The 16,512-nt window shown below is 45.1% G+C and overlaps 2 protein-coding genes across 2 annotated transcripts in view; both read left to right on the top strand.

Annotated features, from left to right (window-relative positions):
* The first annotated feature begins 1,653 nt into the window (after positions 1-1,653).
* The window catches only part of LOC133125953 (butyrophilin subfamily 3 member A2-like), a 32,556-nt gene continuing 17,697 nt past the window's right edge, over positions 1,654-16,512 (top strand). Inside the window, exon 1 of the mRNA XM_061237702.1 lies at positions 1,654-1,800. The gene's annotated coding sequence lies outside the window, so the exon portion shown is untranslated. The remainder of the gene's footprint in view (positions 1,801-16,512) is intronic.
* Positions 7,477-12,555, top strand: LOC133125954 (butyrophilin subfamily 1 member A1-like). The gene is made up of 3 exons (XM_061237703.1): positions 7,477-7,729; positions 10,544-10,825; positions 12,434-12,555. Exons 1-3 carry the CDS (start codon positions 7,477-7,479, stop codon positions 12,553-12,555), a joined length of 657 nt encoding a protein of 218 aa, XP_061093687.1.

Genomic DNA, 16,512 nt, shown 5'->3' with positions numbered 1-16,512 from the left:
CTTTCCACTGGAGAACCAGAACAGCCCATAAGAACCAGAACAGCCCATAACAACCAGAACAGCCCAGCTGTATTACAAACTCAATTATTATGCTTCTCATTTCAACACGCACACATCAGCAGTATAAAAATAAGCCGAAACATCCGAAACATAACACCAACAGATGATGTATACTGCCAATCAAGTGCAGCCCCCCACCCAACACTCACCTGTTCAGCTAAACATGCATTCCCTTCAACAGAACACCCCTGTATCACCTGTTACCGAATAAGCCCCCAGTCCCAACTATTGTGTCAGTCAGAATAGACTTATCTGTGTCGTTGTGCAATGTCATGAATGAGCCGCCATAGGGCCCATTAGGATGTATTTTAGCAAGCTATTAATGCCATTCAAATACTGCCAGGTGCTCTACCTGTAACTTCTCTGTGTGGTTAATATTTATCTGTAGGTAATACCCTAACCCTTCAAAAACCGCCAAATTGAATATAATGGAAGCCTCAACCGTATATGCAGGCCCATCATGTATTTCTTTATGCATGTGTGTGTGTGTTTGTGTGTGCGTGTGTGTGTGTGTTTGTGTGTGCGTGTGTGTGTGTGAGTGTGTGCATGTTCTCACCCCCTACTCGACCCAGCTCCTGGTCCAAGCGATGGTTCTATCCCACCTGGACTACTGCAATTCCCTCTTGGCTGGCTTCCCAGCGTCCGCCATCAGACCCCTCCAACTTATCCAGAATGCAGCAGCTTGTCTGGTCTTCAACCTTCCAAAATACTCACACGTCACCCCCCTGCTTACTTCCCTCCACTGGCTGCCTATCATGGCTCACATCAAATTCAAAACATTGGTGCTAGCCTTCCAAGCAGTTAAGGGGTCTTCCCCAGAAATCTTTCTTCAGTAAAAACAAACTGTACTGGAGCTGCATGAGAAAACATCTTGTGGCAGTTTGAATATTTGCATGAAATATTTGCATGAACAAGCTGGTGCACACGTCTCCGTAACGTACTCAGAGAGTGTATTTTCCTCTTCATAATGTGTGCCTAATGTGTACCTTTAAGAATCAACAAAGATTTTCTATGACAGGTAAGGAGGCTGCATATTTGTTTAGTTTTACTATGTTACCTATATATGATGGAGTTCTGAAGTGATCAGGTTGAAAAATAATATAATTGCCATTTTAATGGATCTCTGTTCAGTAATCTGGCGGCCATTTTGAGTAACTAGCACTGGGTGTAGATTCCTGTTTAACAGTAGTGATGTCTCCTGATGAGGACTGTCATGATCGGGCGAGTTTTTAGGCAAACAGCGGTCGCTGGATGGACACCTGGAAACTAAATCTCACCATTTAGTAAAACAAATTAAGTGAATTGTAGCACCTCTAACTGAATTAAAAAGGATAGCTATACATCAGAGACCTAAAGGTTCTGAGCAGTAAAGTGGAGAAGACTCAGGAGACGTTGCTTTTGGAAAACAGTAACAGCTGGCAGATTTATTGCACAATCTCTGCAACATAACATTCACAGAATTTATTTGAAAATACCCTAAATAAAATCGAGCTCTTTTGTTTAAGAAAAAATAGAAAAATAAAATAAATGATCTTTGTTTTCTTTTTAAAAAGATTAGTGATTCAAACTACTCGGGTAGTAGAACAAAACACTTCTAAGTGTTCCTTATCTGAAATCCTGATGGGAATCAGCTCAATCACTCCACAGAATGAAGTCTGAAACAGCTGGCCACACCGCATCCAAACCTTCGTCCTGTGAAAAGTCACTCACTGGGACAGGCTCGCCATCAAACTCAGTCTGGTATGGAACAAAACTAAATCCAGGATCAAAAACCAATCTGCATGTAGCAGTACAGAAAAGATATAGTCAGTTTCAATCATTTCTATTTCTTTTGAATATATGGTATATATCTTTTCTCAATATCTTAATTTATCTTAAACATATGAACTATAAATTATTACTTTTTAGCAACATGAAATGAATGCGTTATTTTTTTTACTCCATTAGTGCTTCGGTAAAACACATTCAAAACGCATTAACTTAACTAAATGACTCTTTTTTTTGTTGTTGTTGCCAAAACACAAGTAACAAAAAAAGATCAAAATATAATATGTAAACAATACTCTCACATCACTCGGATTGTTTTTTGTAATAGTATGTGATCGAAACACTTAACATGGTTCACTGATAATATCCCACTCATTGTAACTAGTGGGAGGTTAATGTGCCGGTTCAGACAACGGAGACTCGGAAGAAAGAGCACGGTAAAAAAGAAAACAGCAGTATGATGCAGTACTTTAGTTTGAACAAAAACGCACTTTTCTACAATTCCTGGTAAGAATTGAACAATTATCTTTTCTACTTTTTTATTTGTTCTCGCCAGATGGTCTGGAGCTCTTCTTTGCTACTTCCTTAAAGGAATCTCTCACGACTGATTTGCGCATGTGCGCCCCTTGTGGCATCATGTGATCCATCCATCCATCCATCCATCCATCGTCACCCGCTTATCCGGAGTCGGGTCGCGGGGGCAGTAGGCAAAGCCGGGTATTCCAGGCGTCCCTCTCCCCAGCAACGCATTCTAGCTCCTCCTGGGGGATCCCGAGGCGTTCCCTGGCCAGGAGAGATATATAATCTCTCCAGCGGGCTCTGGGTCTCCCTCGGGGTCTCCGCCCAGTTGGACGAGCCCGGAAAACCTCCAAAGGGAGGCGCCCGGGAGGCATCCTGATGAGATGCCCGAACCACCTCAATTGGCTCCTTTCGATGCGAAGGAGCAGCGGCTCTACTCCGAGCTCCCTCCGGATGTCCGAGCTCCTCACCCTATCTCTAAGGCTGAGCCCGGCCACCCTACGGAGGAAGCTCATTTCGGCCGCTTGTATACGCGATCTCGTTCTTTCGGTCACTACCCAAAGCTCGTGACCATAGGTGAGGGTTGGGACGTAGATCGACCAGTAAATCGAGAGCTTCGCCTTCCGGCTCAGCTCCTTCTTCACCACAACGGTCCGGTGCAACGCCCGCATTACTGCTGACGCTGCACCGATCCGCCTGTCGATCTCACGCTCCCTTCTACCCTCACTCGTGAACAAGACCCCGAGATACTTGAACTCCTTCACTTGGGACAAAGACTCGTTCCCAACCCGGAGGGAGCAATCCACCGTTTTCCGGCAGAGAACCATGGCCTCGGACTTGGAGGTGCTGACTCTCATCCCGGCCGCTTCACACTCGGCTGCAAACCACTCCAGTGTGTGCTGAAGGTCACGGTCCGATGAAGCCAGCAGAACCACATCATCCGCAAAAAGCAGAGATGCGATTCTGAGGTCACCAAACCGGACACTCTCCTCACCTCGGTTGCGCCTTGAGATCCTGTCCATGAATACCACAAACAGGACCGGTGACAAGGGGCAACCTTGGCGGAGTCCAACACCCACCGGAAACGTGCTTGACTTTGTACCGAGAATGCGGACAAAGCTCTCACTTTGGTTATACAGGGACCTGATGGCTCGTAACAACGGCCCCGGTACCCCGTACTCCCGCAGTACACCCCACAGGGTTCCCCGGGGGACACGGTCGAAAGCCTTCTCCAAGTCCACAAAGCACATGTGGACTGGATGGGCAAACTCCCATGACCCCGCCAGCAACCCTGCCAAGGTAAAGAGCTGGTCCACTGTTCCACGGCCAGGACGGAAGCCACATTGCTCCTCCTGAATCCAAGGTTCGACCGTCGGTCGGAGCCTCCTTTCCAGTACCCTAGAGTAAGCTTTCCCAGGGAGGCTGAGGAGTGTGATACCCCGGTAATTGGAGCACACCCTCCGGTCCCCCTTCTTGAAAATGGGGACCACCACCCCGGTCTGCCACTCTACAGGTACTGTCCCCGATCTCCACGCGACACTGAAGAGGCGTGTCAGCCAAGACAGCCCAACAATGTCCAGAGCCTTCAGCATCTCAGGGCGAATCTCATCTACACCCGGCGACTTGCCACTGAGGAGCTTTTTGACTACCTCAGCAACTTCCGCCAGGGATATAGGTGCAGATTCCCCCGAGTCTTCAGGCTCTGCCTCTTCCACAGAGGACGTGTTGTTCGGGTTCAGGAGCTCCTCGAAGTGCTCTTTCCACCGCCCGACAATATCCCCAGTCCGGGTCAGCAGTTCTCCTCCCCTGCTGAAAACAGCCTGAGACAAGCCCTGCTTTCCCTTTCTGAGTCGTCGGATGGTTTGCCAGAACTTCCTCGAGGCCAACCGAAAGTCCTTCTCCATAGCCTCCCCGAACTCCTCCCATACCCGGGTTTTTGCTTCAGCGACTGCCGAAGCTGCAGCCCTTCTGGTCACCCGGTACCTGTCTGCTGCTTCAGGAGACCCCCGGGCCAGCCAAGCCGGAAAGGCCTCCTTCTTCAGCTTGACGGCCTCCCTCACCGCTGGTGTCCACCAGCGGGTTCTTGGGTTGCCGCCCCGACAGGCACCGATGACCTTCTGGCCACAGCTCCTGCTTGCCGCCTCTGCAATGGAGGCTTTGAACATGGCCCACTCGGACTCCATGTCCCCAGCTTCCCCTGGGATGCGTGAGAAGTTCTTCCGGAGGTGGGAGTTGAAGACCTCGCGAACAGGGGCCTCCGCCAGACGTTCCCAGTTCACCCTCACTACACGTTTGGGTTTACCGGGTCTGTCAGGCAGCCTCCCCGGCCACTTGATCCAACTCACCACCAGGTGGTGATCAGTTGACAGCTCTGCTCCTCTCTTCACCCGAGTGTCCAAGACATACGGCCGCAGGTCTGATGATACGACCACAAAGTCGATCATCGATCTTTGGCCTAAGATGCTCTGGTACCAAGTACACTTATGAGCTACCCTATGCTCGAACATGGTGTTTGTTATCGACAATCCATGGCCAGCACAGAAGTCCAATAACAAAACACCGCTTGGGTTCAGATCAGGCAGGCCGTTCCTCCCAATCACCCCCCTCCAGGTTTCTCCGTCATTGCCCACGTGAGCGTTGAAGTCGCCCAGCAGAACTATGGAGTCTCCGGGTGGCACCCTTTCCAGGATGCCACCCAGTGACTCCAAGAAGGCTGGATACTCTGAACTGCCATTTGGTGCATACGCACAAATGACAGTCAGAGCCTTCCCCCCAGCGACACGTAGTCGCAGAGAAGCGACCCTCTCGTTCCCCGGGTGGAACTCCAACACAGTGGCGCTCAGCCGGTGGCTTGTGAGTATCCCCACACCCGCCCGGCGCCTCTCACCTTGAGCAACTCCAGAAAAGAACAGAGTCCAGCCCCTCTCCAGGAGTTTGGTTCCGGAACCAGTACTGTGCGTGGAGGTGAGCCCAACTATATCTAGTTGGTACCGCTCCGCCTCCCGCACTAGCTCCGGTTCCTTCCCCACCAGAGAGGTGACGTTCCACGTCCCCAGAACCAGTCTGCGACGCCGAGGATCAGCACGCCCGGATCCCCGCCTTTGCCTACTGCCCGTTGGGCAAAGCACCCGACTCCGATGCCGACCCCTGCAGGTGGTGAGCCCACAGGGCGGCGACCCCACGTGACCAGTTCGGGCTGTGCCCGGCCGGGCCCCATGGGATAAGGCCCGGCCACCAGACGCTCGCCGACGAGCTCCCCTCCCGGGTCTGGCTCCAGCAGGGGGCCCCGGTTTCCCTTTTCCGGGCGAGGTAACTGGGTCTTTGTGTGGCCGTGTCATGGGAGTCTTTGAATCGCTCTTAGTCCGGCCCCTCCCCCGGGACCAATTTGCCTTGGGAGACCCTACTGGGGGCTAACAGTGCCCCCGACAACCTAGCTCCCAGGATCACCGGGACACACAAACCCCTCCACCACGTTAAGGTGGCGATTCCTCGGAGGGGGCATCATGTGATTTGACATTCATTTTGTTAACCCTGACAGCATATCCTATGTGGGTTACAGAACGAATATGTGAACCTCCTCAGTGCTTCATTTCATCCGACACCGTTTCCACTCATCCATTCCAACCATAAACAACATTACGACATACAATAAAGTGCCAATCAGAACCAGGGACACGTACACTGAAGACCCTAGAGGGAAGTACTGTTCCAAGAGTGATAACATTGATAAAACTTTAACCCTTGTAGAAAAATTAAGATCAACTGACCAACAAGCAGCAATACCAAACTTTTGGCAACTAAGAGTAGACCACCAAGCATAGAACACTAAGAATAGACCACTAAGTGTAGAACACTAAGCATAGAACACTAAGAGTAGAACACTAAGCATAGAACACTAAGCGTAGAACACTAAGTGTAGAACACTAAGCGTAGAACACTAAGAGTAGAACACTAAGCACAGAACACTAAGCGTAGAATACTAAGCGTAGAATACTAAGAATAGTAAAATAATGAAATACAGGTGTGATCATTACAAACAGCATACACACAGCATACATGGATAATTATTACAGTGAGGTAAGGAGGGAAAGGTGCAGCATGGACAGGTGAGTCTTCAGTCTGCACTTGAAGGAGGTCAACGACTCTGCTGTTCTGACCTTCACAGGAAGGTCATTCCACCACCGTGGGGCTGTTTGGTTGTATTAGCTCATATCACCAAACCAAAATCACAGGTCATAATATTAACCAAGTGTGAAGAAAAGCTTTTTCCCCTCACCCTGATCACTATGTGGCTCTGTAATTTACACAGTGATTTACACAGTGATTTACTCATGGGTATGTGTCTCTTCCAGAGATGAAGGCTGATTGGTCAATGTGCCCGTATTTTATTCTCCTGATCCTCCACCAGACCTCCAGATCAGGTACAGAATATTCTCACTGCAATATAACACAGTTTACATCATACATCAGTAACATTGCATGGAATTAACTGCATTACAACTGGACCAGCTACCAAATGTGAACTACAGTGACTACAAACTGTGAAATAAGGATGAGCAGTTCCAGTTGTTATGGAGTACTGTGTTCTAGAGGATTAAACCTGAGGTTTAAATTCCAGCTATAAGCACACTGTAGATGACCCTTTAATTTCTGCTTGCTTTGTTTACACACTTACATACTTAGATTAACATATCCCACCAGCACCCCCCAGTGAACATGGCTGTGAGCCTTCTGGATTTGGAGAAGACTTACAGTCAGTTACCTGAGGTATAGTGCTGTGAGAAAGTATTCGCCCCTTACAGTTTTTCTATTTGGACAAAATGCAGGACCTGGATTTGAGTAGTGCAGGACTGCAGTGTTGGTCTGTAGCTGGAGCAGGACTGCAGTGTCGGTCTGTAGCTGGTGCAGGACTGCAGTGTTGGTCTGTAGCTGGTCAGGACTGTAGTGTCAGTCTGTAGCTGGAGCAGGGCTGCAGTGTTGGTCTGTAGCTGGTGCAGGGCAGTAGTCTTAGTGCTCTTTCTCTCTGCAGAGATGTTCCAGCTTCTGGGTCCAGCTGGTCCTGTCATTGCTGTAGTTGGTGAAGATGTTGTCCTTCCCACTCACCTCAAACCCAACATAAGTGCAGAGGATATGCACATAGAGTGGTTCAGACCACAGAACAGAGACCCACTGGTGCATCTCTACCTTCTGGGAGAGAGCAGGAATGAGCACCAGAACCCATCGTACAGCGGAAGGACCACACTCTTCCCTGAGGAACTGAGGAAGGGCAATACCTCTCTGAGGCTGGGCAGGGTCCAGGTCTCTGATGAGGGGCAGTACTCATGTTACATTCAGTCCAAGTCTGACAATAATTACCGCATCATGGTTTCACTGGAAGTAAGAGGTCAGTGCCTTTTTGTGGTTTTGAGGTTCAGAGATGCTCCCTTCACACTGTATGTTACAGAGATGGGGACTCACACTCAAGTCGCACACACACAGACTCCAGACTCGACTCAGACTCATCAAAAATAACTCAAAATAAGAGTCATGAACAATTTCACAACCAATCATTATTTTTCAATGATTTATATTCTAAATAATCCTTGGTTAAAACACAGACACAGACTCAGGGAAGCAGTGAAATGGCAATGAAGGGGCAGACAGAGCGTAATCCAAACAGGCAGGCAACAGTGAAAAAACCGGGTGGTCAGTCTAAACGGGGCAGAGGTACAGAAATCCTAATCCAAAGAGAAGTGTCCAAAGAGCAGGCAGGGGTCATGAACAAAGTATCCAGAACGGAACAGGTACGGCGAAGCTAGAACCGGGGTCGGGAACAGAAACACAGAAAGACAAACTGGCAAAAAGAAACTGAAAAGGACAGGTTTAAATAGACTAACTGATTGACAGACAATGAGAAACAGATGAACTGAATGTGGACTGATATAAGGAGTGGGGAGGCGGAGATGAAACAGGTGGAAAAAATGAATGAGGGAATGAAACTGAAAACAGACTATGGTGGTCACAGAGGGACACGAGACGGAAACGCTAGGAGACGGAAACACTAGGAGACAGAAAATCAGGAAACAGAAAACACAGAAGCTGACATGAGCAAAGGGCTGCACTATTTAAAAACCGTGATCTTTAAGCTCGATATGCAAGCAGGACAGTGAGTCATTTTGAATGTGTCGTTATGTAGTGGACATTGATCGTTATTCCAGTGTCATACAAATACGGACTGTATTTATTTTAGTTTGTAATAGACATCGGCATTAAAAGCTACAGAACCAAAGTTTGGCATGTGCTGTAGTTGCACATGGTTTATAAATAATTTATAATTGCACTATGCATTGGTTAATGGCATTCCATAGGATTCTAGCTAGGTTTTCCGATAGCATAATGTAGGCACAAAGTCACAAATCCCGATTTCTTGCAAAAAAAGAACTAATTTTCTCGAATGATTAACACTTACCTTTCATTTAAAAATGAAAAAATAAGACTATCTTAATAAACCACAAGTATTGGGTTTCAACACTCTAATTCCACAATTACAAATAAAGTTATAATAATTATTAAATCGCAGATGCAGATTAAGCCTAGTGTTGCACACTTGCAAGGACGACGCTTACAAGGGTGTTGTGTAGTTTATTTTATTCTCCATCTGTTAGAAATAACATCATTGTACAGAGACGCTGTATCAGTGTGGTTTACATTCTGCTCAACTGTCATCTGACGACCAATAAGAGCGCCAATAAGGACATTCATTCAGAACACGCGTAGCCTAGCTCACAGCTAACATAGCTACATATTGAAATCCATTAACGGGGGTGGCTGTATCAAAAATAAAACATGCATACCTCTCATATTTACAGAGTGCTGTCACACTAGAAACATAGCTAGTAAAAGGGGTTACACAGACTGTATTACGCATATAGACAAGTAACGTCACCGTTAGCTACAGACTGAAATTATTTCCGCGGGAGTTCAGTTAGCAACAGTTTGCAACAGTTAGCAACAAGCGAACTAACCGTCACTTTGCTAACGTTAGTTATAACGTTACCGTATTTTTATGAAACAAAATAAATAGGCGATTCGCTTCGTGGATACTTCTAATAGGCCACGTTATTCCACATACAAATCCTATTTCACTTTCATACCTTTCCATAAACCTAAACAGTCTGCCTACCATTTAGAAATAACATCATTTTACAGAGACGCTGTATCAGTGTGGTTCACATTCTGCTCAACGGTCATCTGACGACTCCGACCGAGCGCAGTGGAGTCAAGCCGAGCGTCCGAACCCGAATGTCCTAGAAATCCTGTAGCGCCCTCGTGTGACAAGAACTAGTATCGCTATAAATAAATAGTTCTCCTTTACTGCTATGCAGGCTGTACAATGAAGGTATTAAATAAATTATAAACATGCATCATATTTGTAAAAATAAAAAATTAGATGGGGGGCCACTTAATCCCAAATTCCCCACACTAGTCCTAGGCTAAATTTAATGAGAGATTCTCCATACAAAGCTGCATTTAGTCCAGGATTAAACTTAATCTGTCCATGTAACAGGCCCCTAGTTTGTTATTGATCCTCACCTTAAATTGCAGGCCCATGTAATGTTTACATTATGTCACGTGAGTCACACGGTGTAGAATGGTTATTTATTTTATCTTATTTATTGATATATTAGTGAACCACCCCACCAGCCATCTTGAGGAAGGCTTTGCCAAAATGTTGGCTCAGGTGTGGCAGTCCATTGATATATGAATAAATGATATAACTAGTTTTTTTGTGTGTGCCCCTGATAATACTGTTTCTTCAGCTGACAGACATGTGATGTCATATACAAAATGTAGTCTAAACTTCTGGTTTCTATATCTTCAACTAGCATAGCAATCATGATGAATTAATCATATAGTCATACTGTTTAGGCTGCACCATTCTGGACACTTGAGGCTTGACTCAGACTCTAGCCCAGAGACTCGAGGCTAGACTCGGACATGCGTTTGATGGTTTGTCTGGTATGCTAGTATGCTACAGAAAAGTCATTATAAACATTCTTGACTTTTTTAAATGTTTGTTTTTTAAAAAGACTGTTTTACTTCATCCAAAATTATATTGAAGGACATTTTGGAAATGGATAAACATATGATGGCAAATGTAGATGAATGCAGAGACTATTAGATGATATTAGCTGTTACTTACATCCCATTTCTGCAGCTGTAGGAACTGAGCCAGTGATCTTCAGGGAAGCAGATGAAGGAGGGGAGGTTGGCCTGCTGTGTGAATCTAAAGGCTGGTATCCTCAGCCTGACCTCATCTGGCAGGACAGCGGGGGTCACAATCTCACCACTGAGAAACCTGAGATACTCAGGGACAGCCTGGGCCTCATTGTCATAAGAACACGTGTCGTCATAAAGAGAGAAGGCAGCAGCAGATTCACCTGTCGAGTTCTGCAGCAGAAGCTCCATGAGGAAAAGGTGACAGAGTTTTACCTCCATGGTGAGTAAGACTTTACAGAATCAAGCAGAGCACACACTCCACACAGATGATCAATGCCTGGAACTGTAAATTTCATCTTAATTTCTTTGAATTCACCACTGTCTCCGTCTTTAATTTAAGCACTCATAGACTGAATTTCTCACCGACTCGCACACATTTGTTTATACATCCATTGTGTTCATTTCTTTTCCTGCACTGTATACCTGGGATGTGCCTAACTACCATATTTCTGAGGTGTGTGCATGTGGAGAGTGAATGAATGAAAAGGGGAACTCATTATTTCATAAATGCTATTGTATGTTTCAGATGAGATTTCTGACCGTCCATGGAAAGTGGCCTTTGCTGTCATTATGACTGCATTTTCTCTCTTGGGATTTGCTATGTTCATCCAGTGTGTGTTCATCCGTCGTTCGATGGAATGGAAAGGTAACATTTAACATAAATAATATGAAGGTGATAGGCAGCACGGATGGTGCAGTGGGTAGCACTGCCGCCTCACAGCAAGGAGGTCCTGGGTTCGAATCCCTGTCGGCCGGGGCCTCTCTGTGTGGAGTTTGCATGTTCTCCCCGTGTTTGCGTGGGTTTCCTCCGGGTACTCCGGTTTCCTCCCACAGTCCAAAGACATGCTGGTTAGGCTGATTGGAGAGTCTAAATTGCCCGTGGGTATGAGTGTGTGAGTGAATGGCGTGTGTGCCCTGCGATGGACTGGCGACCTGTCCTGGGTGTATTCCTGCCTTTCGCCCAATGTATGCTGGGATAGGCTCCAGCCCCCCTGCGACCCTGTTCAGGATAAGAAGGTTAGGATAATGAATGAATGGATGGATGGATGGATAGGAAGGTGTGAATTGAAATTAAACTATTAATGTCATTCTGAGAAGTCGGTCAGAAAAAGAACATGAGAATATGAGGTGAGTAAATTAAGCGTTAAAGGTTTTGGATAAAAACCAGGCAGGGGACAGAGAACGCTGTGACAGGGAGCACGGTGTGATAAATAGAATAATAAATTAATGTGTGTGTGTGTGTATATGTGTGCGTGTGTCTGTCTGTAGAATAAAGAATTGAGAAACTGCTCAATGGAACAGTCCTTTACTTGTAATCGTAAGGCAGTAGTCTACATTGGGGGCGACATTGGCTCAGGCGGTAAGAGCAGTCGTCTGGCAGTAGGAGGGTTGCCTAAATGCTCCTAATGAGCTGGTTGGTGACTTGCCATGGCAGCCAATCGTCGTTGGAGTGTGAGTGTGTGTATGAATGGCTGAACGAGAAGCATCAGTTGTACAGCACTTTTGATAAAGGCGCTATATAAATGCCAATCATTTACAGTTTACCTTTTACACACAACTGACTCTGAAACAGTATTTTTACAACACTTACTTCTGTAAGCTGATGGAGAATCACAATATCATCCTCAGAATAAAAACTCATCATACTTCACTTATCATCAGCAATCTATACAACCAATTACTGTGTTTGTCCGGAATTTGAAAATGTGCCGGTGATTGTACATGCAGGTGATTGTACATTTCACTGGGAGAATGTGCAAATTATTTAATTCAGTCTATTTAAATAATTGAGTCCAGAATGTAATGTTCTTGTTGTTTTCTTCCACAGGGAAACACAAACAGATCCACGAAGAACTAGAGATGCACAGAAACAACAGCACAGAGGAAAACGGAGCACTATGTACCGGGGACCGCGGACTGGAAATGAGCGAGAGTAATACTGAAGAATGAAGCAGCATTATGTTTGCTATCTATTGCTACTTTCATTTATTTTTCTCATTGGATTAATCTGAGCTTCCTGTTCATTCCTTGCACCTGGAACTGTACCTTCCTCTAGTGCACTTATGCAGTTTGAATGCTGGTTACACAGTTTGAATGCTGGTTATACAGTTTGAATGCTGGTTATGTAGTTTGAATGCTGGTTATGCTGTTTGAATGCTGGTTAAACAGTTTGAATGCTGGTTATGCAGTTTGAATGCTGGTTATATAGTTTGAATGCTGGTTATGCTGTTTGAATGCTGGTTAAACAGTTTGAATGCTGGTTATGCAGTTTGAATGCTGGTTATGCAGTTTGAATGCTGGTTATGTAGTTTGAATGCTGGTTATGCTGTTTGAATGCTGGTTAAACAGTTTGAATACTGGTTATCCAGTTTGAATGCTGGTTATGTAGTCTGAATGCTGTTTATGCAGTGTGAATGCTGGTTATGCAGTTTGAATACTGGTTATGTAGTTTGAATGCTGGTTATGCAGTTTGAATGCTGGTTATACAGTTTGAATGCTGGTTATGCAGTTTGAATGCTGGTTATGCAGTTTGAATGCTGGTTATGTAGTTTGAATGCTGGTTATGCTGTTTGAATGCTGGTTAAACAGTTTGAATGCTGGTTATGCAGTTTGAATGCTGGTTATGCACTTTGAATGCTGGTTATCCAGTTTGAATGCTGGTTATGTAGTCTGAATGCTCTTTATGCAGTGTGAATGCTGGTTATGCAGTTTGAATACTGGTTATGTAGTTTGAATGCTGGTTATGTAGTTTGAATACTGGTTATGTAGTTTGCATACTGGTTATGCTGTTTGAATACTGGTTATGCTGTTTGAATACTGGTTCTGTCGTTTGAATACTGGTTCTGTCGTTTGAATACTGGTTATGCTGTTTGAATACTGGTTATGCTGTTTGAATACTGGTTCTGTCGTTTGAATACTGGTTCTGTCGTTTGAATACTGGTTCTGTCGTTTGAATACTGGTTCTGTCGTTTGAATACTGGTTATGTAGTTTGAATACTGGTTCTGTCGTTTGAATACTGGTTCTGTCGTTTGAATACTGGTTATGCTGTTTGAATACTGGTTATGCTGTTTGAATACTGGTTCTGTCGTTTGAATACTGGTTCTGTCGTTTGAATACTGGTTCTGTCGTTTGAATACTGGTTCTGTCGTTTGAATACTGGTTATGCTGTTTGAATACTGGTTCTGTCGTTTGAATACTGGTTCTGTCGTTTGAATACTGGTTATGCTGTTTGAATACTGGTTATGCTGTTTGAATACTGGTTCTGTCGTTTGAATACTGGTTCTGTCGTTTGAATACTGGTTCTGTCGTTTGAATACTGGTTATGTAGTTTGAAATACTGGTAGTTTACCAAGCTGTTCTCAGAGCCTTTCATTATAATTATTATTTTTCTGCTATGACAGTTATTTGTGTTTATATTTTGAGTTATTTCTGAGCCTGTGCTTGTAGCATTGTGTCTCCAGTATGTCTGATGTTTTATAATCAGGCCCTGTGTCTCCAGTATGTCTGATGTTTTATAATCAGGCCCTGTGTCTCCAGGGTGTCTGATGTTTTATAATACAGGCCCTGTGTCTCCAGTGTGTCTGATGTTTTATAATACAGGCCCTGTGTCTCCAGTATGTCTGATGTTTTATAATACAGGCCCTGTGTCTCCAGTATGTCTGATGTTTTATAATACAGGCCCTGTGTCTCCAGTGTGTCTGATGTTTTATAATCAGGCCCTGTGTCTCCAGTGTGTCTGATGTTTTATAATACAGGCCCTGTGTCTCCAGTATGTCTGATGTTTTATAATCAGGCCCTGTGTCTCCAGTATGTCTGATGTTTTATAATACAGGCCCTGTGTCTCCAGTGTGTCTGATGTTTTATAATACAGGCCCTGTGTCTCCAGTGTGTCTGATGTTTTATAATACAGGCCCTGTGTCTCCAGTATGTCTGATGTTTTATAATACAGGCCCTGTGTCTCCAGTATGTCTGATGTTTTATAATACAGGCCCTGTGTCTCCAGTATGTCTGATGTTTTATAATACAGGCCCTGTGTCTCCAGTGTGTCTGATGTTTTATAATACAGGCCCTGTGTCTCCAGTGTGTCTGATGTTTTATAATACAGGCCCTGTGTCTCCAGTATGTCTGATGTTTTATAATACAGGCCCTGTGTCTCCAGTATGTCTGATGTTTTATAATCAGGCCCTGTGTCTCCAGTATGTCTGATGTTTTATAATACAGGCCCTGTGTCTCCAGTATGTCTGATGTTTTATAATACAGGCCCTGTGTCTCCAGTGTGTCTGATGTTTTATAATACAGGCCCTGTGTCTCCAGTGTGTCTGATGTTTTATAATACAGGCCCTGTGTCTCCAGTATGTCTGATGTTTTATAATCAGGCCCTGTGTCTCCAGTATGTCTGATGTTTTATAATCAGGCCCTGTGTCTCCAGTGTGTCTGATGTTTTATAATACAGGCCCTGTGTCTCCAGTGTGTCTGATGTTTTATAATACAGGCCCTGTGTCTCCAGTATGTCTGATGTTTTATAATACAGGCCCTGTGTCTCCAGTGTGTCTGATGTTTTATAATCAGGCCCTGTGTCTCCAGTATGTCTGATGTTTTATAATACAGGCCCTGTGTCTCCAGTATGTCTGATGTTTTATAATCAGGCCCTGTGTCTCCAGTGTGTCTGATGTTTTATAATACAGGCCCTGTGTCTCCAGTATGTCTGATGTTTTATAATACAGGCCCTGTGTCTCCAGTATGTCTGATGTTTTATAATACAGGCCCTGTGTCTCCAGTATGTCTGATGTTTTATAATACAGGCCCTGTGTCTCCAGTGTGTCTGATGTTTTATAATCAGGCCCTGTGTCTCCAGTATGTCTGATGTTTTATAATACAGGCCCTGTGTCTCCAGTATGTCTGATGTTTTATAATACAGGCCCTGCTGAAAAGGAGCCTCAGGCTCGCTGCTGAAATAAATCTTAAATTAAAGATGAGCTGGAACAGAAGTTAGAGCAGCACTTCTCCAAGCACTTCCTGGAAAACGATTAGAATGTAGATTTCACATCATGGTGTACCAGTGGGCGTGTATGTTGATCAAATGTGTGTCAATCTTCCGTCCTCCTCCAATCAGTATCCTTTTCACAGCAGCTCCTCATTTCATGTCACTCAAATGGACTCCCTGTCCTTCAAAGATCCCTTTCACTCGTGTATACGTCATATCACTTCAGTTTCAGCATATCTTTAAAACAAATCATAGGCCTAGATTTGGGCTTTGATGCAAATTTGAGATTTATTGAAAGCAAAAATAAATACCTCAGACCAACTTTATATTGAAGAAATCTAGGCTGAATAAGGCGGCACGGATGGTGCAGTGGGTACCACTGCCGCCTCACAGCAAGGAGGTCCTGGGTTCGAATCCCCGTCGGCCGGGGCCTCTCTGTGCGGAGTTTGCATGTTCTCCCCGTGTCTGCGTGGGTTTCCTCAATTGCCCATAGGTATGAGTGTGTGAGTGAATGGTGTGTGTGCCCTGTGATGGACTGGCGACCTGTCCAGGGTGTATTCCTGCCTTTCGCCCAATGTATGCTGGGATAGGCTCCAGCCCCCCTGCGACCCTGTTCAGGATAAGTGGGTTCAGATAATGGATGGATGGATGGATAGGCTGAATAAGACTTTTGCAACGTACTGTATATAATGGTTTCTAGCAAAAGCTTCTGCAAAATAAAATGTAATGTACTCAGTCTCACAGTCTCACAGTCTCATTTCTAAATAAAGTTTGTACAGGTACAGTGTGTCTGGGGTTCATATAGTGTCCACACTGACTGATGGGCGACAATGGATCAGGTGGTAAGAGCAGTCGTCTGGCAGTTGGAGGGTTGCCGGTTCAAATCCCACCCTGGGTGTGTCACAGTCTTCTTGAGCAAGAC

Source organism: Conger conger, chromosome 4 (assembly GCF_963514075.1).
Source record: "Conger conger chromosome 4, fConCon1.1, whole genome shotgun sequence".
In the NCBI taxonomy this organism is placed as follows: domain Eukaryota; kingdom Metazoa; phylum Chordata; class Actinopteri; order Anguilliformes; family Congridae; genus Conger; species Conger conger.
The sequence above is the reverse complement of the archived record's forward strand: the minus strand, read 5'-3'. Positions and strand labels throughout refer to the sequence as shown.

Excerpts from the sequence above, each read along its gene's own strand:
- LOC133125954 (XM_061237703.1), top strand. The coding sequence starts at position 7,477 with ATGCACATAGAGTGGTTCAGACCACAGAACAGAGACCCACTGGTGCAT. Across the intron at positions 7,730-10,543 it reads GGTTTCACTGGAAGTAAGAG|CTGTAGGAACTGAGCCAGTG; the intron begins GTCAGTGCCTTT and ends CCATTTCTGCAG. Across the intron at positions 10,826-12,433 it reads GACAGAGTTTTACCTCCATG|GGAAACACAAACAGATCCAC; the intron begins GTGAGTAAGACT and ends TTTCTTCCACAG.